This window comes from Paramisgurnus dabryanus, chromosome 5, assembly GCF_030506205.2.
Source record: "Paramisgurnus dabryanus chromosome 5, PD_genome_1.1, whole genome shotgun sequence".
NCBI lineage: Eukaryota > Metazoa > Chordata > Actinopteri > Cypriniformes > Cobitidae > Paramisgurnus > Paramisgurnus dabryanus.
The window spans coordinates 46,393,853-46,404,577 of NC_133341.1; the positions used below are offsets into that span (position 1 = coordinate 46,393,853).

The 10,725-nt window shown below is 36.7% G+C and overlaps 1 protein-coding gene across 2 annotated transcripts; it reads left to right on the top strand.

Annotated features, from left to right (window-relative positions):
- The first annotated feature begins 91 nt into the window (after nucleotides 1-91).
- Nucleotides 92-10,397, top strand: LOC135774393 (U3 small nucleolar RNA-associated protein 14 homolog A). Of its 2 annotated transcripts, none has more exons than XM_065284458.2 (15): nucleotides 92-1,165; nucleotides 1,939-2,024; nucleotides 2,737-2,807; nucleotides 2,920-2,984; nucleotides 3,060-3,208; nucleotides 3,724-3,879; nucleotides 6,277-6,396; nucleotides 6,517-6,611; nucleotides 6,686-6,809; nucleotides 6,886-6,963; nucleotides 7,045-7,417; nucleotides 7,497-7,909; nucleotides 8,187-8,371; nucleotides 8,585-8,684; nucleotides 9,739-10,397. In XM_065284458.2, exons 2-15 carry the CDS (start codon nucleotides 1,956-1,958, stop codon nucleotides 10,042-10,044), a joined length of 2,304 nt encoding a protein of 767 aa, XP_065140530.1. In that variant the 5' UTR covers nucleotides 92-1,165; nucleotides 1,939-1,955; the 3' UTR covers nucleotides 10,045-10,397. The 2 variants fall into 2 exon arrangements, with proteins under 2 accessions (XP_065140530.1, XP_065140529.1); XM_065284457.2 differs by having other exon boundaries at nucleotides 97-1,165; nucleotides 7,494-7,909.
- Nucleotides 10,398-10,725: the final 328 nt, after the last annotated feature.

The following is a 10,725-nucleotide window of genomic DNA, read 5'->3' on the forward strand; positions in this document are numbered from 1 at the left end:
AAGTTAATTTATAGAGTATTATAATTGTAATGAAATTATTAAAAGACGACTAATAACTAGTTAAAAAAAGGAAAAAAAGACTTTTTGTATATTTACAATATTTAATCATATTGGTAAATTAATAGTAATAAAAATAAAGAAATCCAAGGTCAGAGGAATTTTCACAACTTTTTTGTGTGTATATATAGATATAGATATATATCCAGAATAAACACTTCAGTGTGTGTTGTAAAACAGGATTTTACATGCATGCAGAGTATAACAAGGTATTTTCCATTTATATTATTTATTTATTTATTTACACATTAACCATATACTAAATGGCCATATGTCAGGGATGAGAAAAAAGACTGTTTCTATTAAAACAAGATGGTATCTAATCTATTTAAAATGTTACTTCCACAAAGAAAATAGAAATAGGGCTTGCTCTTAATTTACACTTAACATGTTTAGCCCGGAGCAGAACAAGATTAAACAAGTTAAAGATATCTGACTCTTGTTTTATATTAAACTCTGCCTTATATTCAGTAAAAACAATAGTTAGTTTAATATTTTTTGACAGTCAGAGAAATTATAATCAATTAACAAGACAATAATAACTTACAAAGCTTTGGTTATCAATAGCCTATATTGAACAGATCTTTAAAAATATGTCAAATTAAAAATAAATGAAAATTAGTTTGATAAAACTAGTGTGAGATCCTCATTACAAACTTAAAAGCTTCAAATAAATATTTAGTGTGTTTCCTTTATTTATTAATAACATGTACAATACATGCTAGAAAGAGGTACATTTCTGATAATTCACTATCGTCAAAGATCGTTTAAATTTTACAATTCAGCTAAGAATTGGTAATTTTACATTTTGTGCCTTGAGTTTGGTGTATCTCAAGTCCACTTTCTTTTACACAACCCAGCCCACCGGAAGTAGGTCATCTCTGTGCGCGGAACACGTGCAATGGAGTCGATGACGTAGAAGTATGTAGCCAATTTGCTCACGGGTGTTTTTGTAATTCAGTATTTTAAAGAATTATGATGTAGTTTTCCTGAGTTGGTGAATATATTGAGACTGGATATCGTCTGGTTGTGTGAATGAGCCGTGAGAGAGATTAATCGGACACGTGTTTAATCTGAAGACGACTGCACGTGCGACACTAACGAAGAGGTTTGTTCACTGTCATCTGTACTTTTATCTTAATACAGTAAACCACGGCACACAGCTAAACGATTAAATGATTTGTAGTCAGTATGTAGTTTTTAATGATCTGTTTACCTGTCCTTTGAAAATCAAATCTTATTCTCATTCCTTCAATGTTGTTGTTTCAATGCAGATGTTCCATTTTATGTGCATAAAATGTAAACGTATGTGAAAGATAATCTGTTTGCAAATGAAGATGATAATAAGCATTCACAGAATACATATAATAACGTGGTTATTATCACCGTATTTTTCAAACATGCTGAATGTTTATTAAATTAACGTTATATATAAAAGTCCATATCACTTGTCATGATGACAATAAAGTCTTGCAATTCCAGACAATACAGATTGTACAAACTAAAATACTTTTTACACAAAGTTATACACTAAATAGATTTGTACAATACAATATTTAACATAATGCAAATGGCAAATAATGCCGTAAACATTTAACATTGATGACAGACGTGTCTACAGTAATAATGTAATGAGACATAACGGCAGTGAGTGTCCTAAATAGCCCCCTATATGCTTATTCCCCATTGCCTACATTATTTTTAACATAGTCCACTTAAAATATTTAATGAAAACGACTGAGTGAATTCGAAGCTGCGGAAGCGCTGCGGGCGCCATCTTGTGTCGAAACGCATACGTTTATTTGGCTTTAAAACTGAATGGGTAGCGGCTTGCCATTGAGTGTTTTGGGATAAGATGAATAATATGGTTTCCTTTTCCAGTAAACATCACTTCAGTTATGGCCGTTGTTCGAGAACAAAAGGACTTTTCAATGGACAATGAAGTCATAAGTGCCAGTGAAGATGAGGTAAGTTTGCTTTATATATATACTGTATTTTTAGGTCAAATGTTGTACTGAAATTAAAACAAAAGTGTATCAAGAGTGTGAGTGCCACGTTCCTGATCTAGTGTTTTAAAAAGTACATTAAAATAAATGGTATGAGAATCACACGTAAATCGTTGTGTCTGTGTGAAATCAGTATTTTAAAGGTCACCTAATATGATAATTTTTCAAGATGTAATATTGGTCTCCGATGTCCCCAGAATGTGCCTGTGAAGATTCAGATCAAAATACCCTATAGATAATTTAAAATACCTTGTTAAAAATTCCCATTTTGTGATGTTTGGGAAAGTGCTATTTTAGATGTGTTTCTCTTTAAATGCAAATGAGCTGCTGATTCGTCCATTTTAATCAGACACTCACCTTACTTTAAATAATAATTAATAGAAATAATGTTATTCGGTAATAATTTATGTAAATAAGATTTAAAATATAAAAATGACCTAACTGTGGTCTTTGGTCGGTTGTGGGCTTGTCCAACGAGATTGTTGAGGTTTTATAGGGATAAAAAAGTCATCAGATTTTTATCCTTACAGGAGACACACAATTATGTTAAAACAATTTATACAAGTGTATTTTTTATATCAGGTGACCTTTAACATCTTTATGTGTAGAAAAAATGCCAAATTTAACCAAGATAAATGATTTGTGTTTATTTATATGCTCTATTCTTTCACAGGAAGGCAGCGATGATGAAAGAAAACACAGCAAGCTCCTACAAGCTATCAGTTCTCTGGGTGGAAAAAGAAGGTTTGAGACTAATAAGAAAAAATATTAATATAAAATATTACAGTTTCATAATTCAAGAGCTTTACCTTAAAGAAATTACTAATGCTATTTCATTGGTTCTTGTTTATTCAAGAAAAAACCAGACTGAACGGTCTGAGGCGAGTTTGCAGGTCTCAGAGTTCTTGGTCAATGCAGAAGGTAAGGTTGCATCACAATATTTATTCGCTATATGTCCGGCAGCAAAGTAAAAAAATATGTATTTGTTTTTTAAAGGTGCTGGAGACAAAATTGCACTTTCTGACCTGCTGGGAACCGTTGAGAAGACTCCAGGAGCCTCTAAAAAGACTAAAAAACAGCTGAGGAACCTGCAAAACAGAAATGAGACTTTGCAGCTTCCCCTTAACAAAGAGCAAACAGAGAAGGTCTTTAAATGCTCGTTTTTTTTTTTCATTTGTCTTTCATCCTGGAAGCAAAACAACTTAAGTGCCTTTAAAAATAAGCTGTTCATTAAATTGTATTGTTATTTCAAAAGTTATGCACTAATGGGAATATGTAATTTCTATTGTGGGTACACATTTAATACAGTCCAGAAAAATTCTCTGCCTTATTATTTCCATTTAGTTTTGCCAAAAATGCAGATTGTGGCGTTAAAGCAAAGACCTAATGCATGCGTTCCTATAGGTTAATGGTAGAACATTGCATTACCTGCTTAATAAGTTGTGGGTCCAGTCCCAGGGAACACACATACTGATGTATACCTTGTAATGCACTGTATGTCACTTTGGATAAAAGCGTATGCCCAATGCTTTAATGTAATGCTTGTGAGGGGTAAGGGAACTGCTTCATTTTGTAACAGAGATTAGTTTATACACAAACGACAGTTTATCAGGTTTTCTTCTATGAATCTGCTGATGTTTTTCTTCTGGTTGTTTTACAGATTCAGAGAGGGATAGCGTATGAAAAGAGCAGTCGAGAAGTGTCACGCTGGCAGGGCATCATAGTGCAAAACCAAAAAGCTGAGCAACTGGTGTTTCCTCTGAACCAGGAGAGCTCGCGACCCAAACCGGTGGAGCAGATTGTGGCTGGATGGAAGGTGTGGATATTGTTTATATGTGTGGCTGTGTTTTAGCGGGTGGGATTTAGTGTAATGGTACACTTTAAAAAATATGAAGAGCCCATATGCAAAGCCGCTAAGCGCCACCTCCGTCAAAAATGACATTAACTGAATGCTCTCGGAAATAATCTAAGTTCATTGAATACTTTCGCTTCAAACGTGCTTGATCCCGGCCTCAGGCAATTCAGAAATACCGCTTTGTTGCTAAACAGCACATCGATTTTTCAGCAAAGTCCTAAAGTGCACGGAAGATGAGGTTCAACCTGAGACCTGAGTGGTTTTGGGTCTAAAATTTTCACATGTGCCTCAGACATGGGTCGGGTATAATATTTGCAGCCTTGGTTAATTTAAAGGAATGTGTATTTGCCTGGTTGTAAGGCCACAGTTGGTGCCGTTTACTGTCGAGTCATGTAAAAAAAGCGCCTCTGGGTCAGGTTGCTTTCAGGTCTAATTTTGTCAGGTTTTTCTGGGGTCTTTCTTTAAAAATATTTATTTATCCACATAAGGTTTGGGTGAAAAGTGATTTCTTTTTACACAAGAAGACCTCTACCATTAAGTGTTCATGTGAGCATTTGAACCTGAATACAAAATTTATGTAGCAGCCACATGCATCACAGCGCCCCCTAATGTGTGCTTCAGTTTCTCCATTTTTACATTCTGCCTTTCACCATTTGCAATTAGGGATGCACCGAAAAGGAACATTCTTGGCCAAAGCCGGATTAAATGAAAAACTCTTTACAATTTTTAATTATTTTTAATTTTCCTAATTATTTTGCAATTTTCTCGCCATTGCACAAGTTACATTTTCAGGATGTCCTTTTTACTATATTAATTTCACATTATTTAACAGTTTTTTTATTCCAGCGGTCATTATAGGGCCTTTTACACCTGCACAAAGTGGTCTAACAAAAAGATTTTGTTAATAAACGTTTAATATAAGCGTGTTTGCCATTGTAGGACTTTACTGTTTTCAGGAAGTTTTTATTACGTACTGCTGATGCTGTTCGTCGTACTATGATGACATGAGATGAAGAGCTAAAGTCTCTCATTCTTGTGCTTGTGCATGAACGACAAATACCCAGGATCACCGCCGTGTCTTTCTCAAAAGCTGCATGGTGTTCAGGATGTCTCAATTTTAAATTATAAAGGAAACATGTAGTGCTGTATGGTTTCGCGTCTTTCTTTCTTCTACACTTTAAAATGCTTACCAACATGTTTGCTGCATTTGCGCGTCTTGTATAGCTCTGCGCTGGTTACATTTGGTCACGTCATCAAATTTGGTCACCTCATTGTTCAGTAAATTTTATTTAGCCTTTTCACTTGTACGGACGAAAAATTTTGTTTCCTGAAAATACGATGCATCCCTATTTGCAGTGTTTTAAGTCACATCTTTAGTAATTTTGCAACTGTTTACTAAGGGTGTCAAACGAAATTAAGTCACAACCTCGAACTTCGAATTAAAAAAATGGAATCGTGGATGCTGCCACGCCCTCATGTCACATCCGGTCGGCTTGCCAAGTGAGAAAAAAAAAACACGTGTTGAGTGCTGCAAGTCAACCTCCCGAACTTCGCTAGCTACAGCCAGTCAAAAGATAGCATGGCAGATGCAGGAGACACCACGCAAGCTGCTCTTTACATGGGAAACAAAAAACTGCGCATGCACAGCAGAACGGCGTCTGTGCCAGGACCGGTCGTTTCTCTGAACTGAGATCTGTTTAACTTTCACAACAACTTATTTCAGTTGCTAAGAGTTATGAAAACAGTCTGATGGTAATATAAGCGCGTTTTTAAGGTGCAAAGTGCTGACAGGAATGTTCATCTGACAGGAAGTTTCGTTTTATCAGGTATGTGCGTGTACCATATTTTTCCACTGACAGCACGACTAACATGGCAGAGCATCTCCAGGTTCAAGGTCAGATATTATATTTCATAAAAGTAAAGTCTAAAAATGGCATAGCAACCTATTCTTTCGAAAAAAAAGTAAAAATCGAGAATCAAATCGTGACCTTAGAATCGAAAATGTAATCGAATTGAGGATTTGGAGAATCGTGACAGCCCTTGTCTTTTCCAAAGAAGTGGAGGTTTTTGCCAAAAAAGCTTTCATGAACACAGTCAATTTGCTAAATAGCAATGAAATGACATGTGTGAAGTAAGGCATTTCAATGACTGACTAATAACCTTTTCATCGGAATTAAATAACTAAACCTAAACACAGGATTCTGATATAAATGCTTATTTTTATGTCAGATGCTTTTGCATCTGAATCTAGTTTTTTTGTCTTTTTTGTATTTCTGATCTTTAGTTGCTTATATTGCTTTAAAGTTATTTTGCATGTTAACCTACTTATGCTAACCTAATGTATATAATGTGTGACAGGCTGAAACCCCTCTTGAACAAGAGATTTTTAAACTCTTGAACAACAACAGTCAGCCGATTCATGATCCTGTCCTGACTCCCATCGAAGAGGCTTCACTGAAGGCCATGAGTCTGGAGGAGGTATGAAGTTACTGTATAACAAACTCATATTGAAGTAGTTATATTACTTTTTTGTAATTTGTATATTTATTTAATAGCACTGTTAATATTCCTCATGCATGTGTTTGTTTGCATCGACAGGCTAACATGCGTCGCGCTGAGCTGCAGAAAGCAAGAGCGCTGCAGTCGTACTACGAGGCCAAAGCTAAAAGAGAGAAGAGAATCAAGAGTAAAAAGTGAGTTACAGATCACCGTGATCATTTTAAAAAGCTAGTATGCTGCTTTTAAGTTACCAAATGTGTCTTCGAAGGTATCACAAGATTCAAAAGAAAGCCAAACGGAAAGAGTTTCTCAAGCAGTTTGAGGAAATGATGAAGACAGATCCTACAGGAGCTCTGGAGGAGCTGAAGAAGATGGAGAAGTCCAGGATGGAGGTGTGTGTGGTGCTTTAATATCAGCCTGTGAAAACCGATTGAACGTCGCTCATGTTTCTCTGTCTTATCCAAACAGGAAAGGATGTCTCTAAAACATCAGAACAGTGGCAAGTGGGCCAAATCCAAAGCTATCATGGCCAAATATGATGATTCGGTGAGAATAAGTTGTCTTTTTATCATGTTTGCTGGAACAGGTACATCACACGGCTGATATTTTAATGTCTGATCTCTCCAGGCTCGTAAAGCAATGCAAGAGCAGTTACAGGTGAATAAGAACCTGACTCAGAAGATGGTGACGATTTCTGATGACGAACAAGAAACTCAGGAAGAAGAATCGGAAGCCGTTCCTGATTTTGTGAATGACGTCGAGCCGATCGTTGACGCCGTCAATCCCTGGATGAGAAACAGAATTCCACGTGAAGAGCCTGAGGTGATATGTGTCACAACAGAGCCATCTCAAACAGTAGAGGAGGAGGAGGAGGAAGAGGAGGAGAAGAATGAGGAAGAGGAACTACTCGCTGACTTTCATAGGAAGAGGACGTTGAGGCAGGCAAATGAAGATGATGACGACTTGGTTCCTGTACCACCAGCAGAAGAAGAAGAAGAGAGTATGAAACCAAACTGAATAACATTTTTTTTATTTGAATCATATATAGAGTGAATCATATCTCATTTCTCTTTCAGTAGATAACACGGGTGAGGTGGCGAGAGAGGAGGTGGTTGGAGAAGACGTTGTGAATATTTCTGACAGCGACGACGATGATGATGAGGAAGAGGACGTTTCTCAATTCAACACCCTTTTCAGACTCATGAGCAGTGAGAAGCCTCGTGAAGCTCCAGGTCAGACACAAGAAGGCCAGGAAGATGAAGAACAACTGGATGAAGGACATGTTCGAGTCAGGACCATGGAAGATCTGGAGGCTTTGGGGGAGGTTGACGACCCTCAGCCCAGTGCATCTACAACCACATCAACGCCACAAACAGCAACTTCTGAACCACCTGCAAAAAAGAGCAAAGAAATCGACCTCAATGCAGTTCTCACCAAAGAAGCCAAAGCCATCAAAGTGCCCCTAATGCCAGCTGTGGTTGAGGGCGATGAAGTGAGTGATGAGAATTTACTGAAATTAAAACCAAATGAAAGAAAGAAAAAGTAACGATTGTTAGTCTGGGTAGATGCCATGTTTAATCAAATCTTAATGAAATGACACCGTTGGGAAGGTGGATGTTACTAACATCATTCACATCAAATTAAATATGGCGTGTACCTCGACTGAGGTCTCGCTTTGACATTTATTCAGACTTGTTTCAGAATAAATTAAAGCATTTGGGTTAGCGAAAGAAATCTCAACATTATGTCTACATCGGCTGTTTTATTAGGAGCGTGAGGAGCAGATCTCCATCATCAAGGAGGCTTTTGCTGGAGATGATGTCATTTCAGATTTCCTCAAAGACAAACGAAAACAGGAAGAGGCAGGAAGACCCAAAGTGGTGGACCTGACGTTGCCCGGTTGGGGGGAATGGGGTGGTGTTGGTCTTGTTCCCTCTCGAAAAAAACGCAAAAGGTAAATACGTGACCCTGTCTGTGAAGTGCAGACTGAAGTCTCAAAATCTAATGATGAGATGAGGAGCATTAAAGTTTGATTTCACATTAATTTTAGTCAAGACCTTACTCAATCAGTATTAAAGATATATTTTGTTTAAACTTATAGTCAAAATTAAAGATGCTACAGATTCTAAAGAAGAAAAAGATTTCTCTGAATTTTCTCTCTCTGTAGATTTAGGATAAAAATGGCTCCACCGCCCCCCAGGCAGGATCAGAAACTGCCTGATGTCATCATATCAGAGAAAAGAAGTGCATCCGTTGCTGCCCATCAGGTAACCAATCACGTCGTCTCATTCCAGAATCATCGTACTTACTGTAACGCAAATTAAGTACATGGATTTATAGTAAAAGCATGTCATTAATTCACATTTAATATCAATTTTAGTGGGATCTTTCTTTCAGTGTGATCTTTTTGCATTTTTATTGTCTATTATTTAAGCATATGACGCAGAATCGTACTTGGAGTTAAAGTTAGTTAAGTCTTTATTGTCATTGCATGTGTTTATACAACAAAACTCTGCTGGAGGAATCCAATTTGCAGCATTAAAAATAATCATAGTAACAATAGTAATAATTTACATGTTGCATTAAAGGGACATTCCACTTTTTTTGAAAAATGCTCATCTTCCAGCTCCCCTAGAGTTAAACATTAGAGTTTTACCGTTTTGGAATCCATTCAGCCGATCTCCAGGTCTGGCGCTAGCACTTTTAGCGTTTTTTAGCATAATCCATTGAATCTGATTAGACCATTAGCATTGCGCTCAAAAATGACCAAAGAGTTTCTATATTTTCCCTATTTAAAACTTGACTCTTCTGTAGTTCAATCATGTACTAAGACCGACGGAAAATTAAAAGTTGCGATTTTCTAGGCAGATATGGCTAGTATACTCTTATTCTGGCGTAATAATCAAGGACTTTGCTGCTGTAACATGGCTGCAGGAGGCGTAGTGATATTACACAGTGCCCAAAAATAGTCCCCTGCTATTGAAGGTAACCAAGGGGACTATTTTCGGGCAGTACGTAATATCACTACGTTTTAAATAGGAAAAAAAATCAAAACTCTTTGGTTATTTTTTAGCGCAATGCTAATGGTCTAATCAGATTCAATGAATTGTGCTAAGCTATGCTAAAAGTGCTACCACCAGACCCAGAGATCAGCTGAATGGATTCCAAAACGGTAAGAATCCAGTGTTTAACTCTCGGGGAGATGGAAAATGTTCAAAAAAATTGGAATGTCCCTTTAAACCAAACATCTTTGTTTTTTTTTATTCTTGCACATTTTGATAAAACATTTCTTTGAATTGCGTTTCTTTTCTTACTCTGTAGGTCTGTCAGCTGCCGTTTCCCTTTCAAAACCCGAAACAGTTCGAGTCATGCATCCGAACTCCTGTCGGTCAGACGTGGAACACGCAGAGCTCCGTGAGGAAGATGATCACACCTAAAGTCGTCACTACAATGGGTGCCATTATCGAGCCTTTGGTCAGAGAGGACTTTATTAAAGATAAAAGCAGCATACCGGCCAGTAAAGCTCCAGCCATTTTCCTGGAAGATAAGCGTAAAGGAAAAGACGGCAAACGGATGTCAAAAGACAAACATAAAGGAAAAGAATCAAAGAAGAGACGAAAAAACTAAGCATGATTTTGATGTCTGTCATACATTAATGACTTTCGTGGAATACTTTACGATAAAGTTGTATTTGTTAACATTAACTTAATGCATTAGGTAACCTGAACTAACAATGAACAATACTTCAACAGCATTTAATCTTAGTTCATGTAACATTTAATGCATCATAAACTATATTGCTCATTATTAGTTCCTATTTGCTAATGCATCAACTAATGTTAACAAATACAAACTTATTGTAAAGTGTTACTGCAAATTGTTTCAAGAAGACACTTTTGTAATAAAGTTAAAAGGTTTTCAACGCAATTATTATCGCACACATTTCCAGCAACTGCAGCCCAATAAATTTCTTTAAAATGTTTGGATTGTATTTTTTCCCCAGAGTAAATTATGTAAATGTTCAGTTTTCATATGAGAATTACTACTGTATGTTTCTTATCATGCGATCATGCAAAATCTGTAAGGGCATAATAAAAACTTTTAAATTATTCAGGAAAACATTTGAAAGCATCCAGCTGTTAAAGGTGTACTGTAAAGATTTTAGCTTCATCTGGCAGTGAGATTGTGAGTTGAAAACAATTGCTCAGTCCACAGCTCACCCCTCACATTCGAAACGCATCGAGAAGCTACGGTAACCGTCACATGACAAACATGTTTCCTGTTGTAGATAAGGGAAACATGCATGCA

Excerpts from the sequence above, each read along its gene's own strand:
- LOC135774393 (XM_065284457.2), top strand. The coding sequence starts at position 1,956 with ATGGCCGTTGTTCGAGAACAAAAGGACTTTTCAATGGACAATGAAGTC. Across the intron at positions 7,418-7,493 it reads AGCAGAAGAAGAAGAAGAGA|TAGATAACACGGGTGAGGTG; the intron begins GTATGAAACCAA and ends TTTCTCTTTCAG. Across the intron at positions 8,685-9,738 it reads CATCCGTTGCTGCCCATCAG|GTCTGTCAGCTGCCGTTTCC; the intron begins GTAACCAATCAC and ends CTTACTCTGTAG.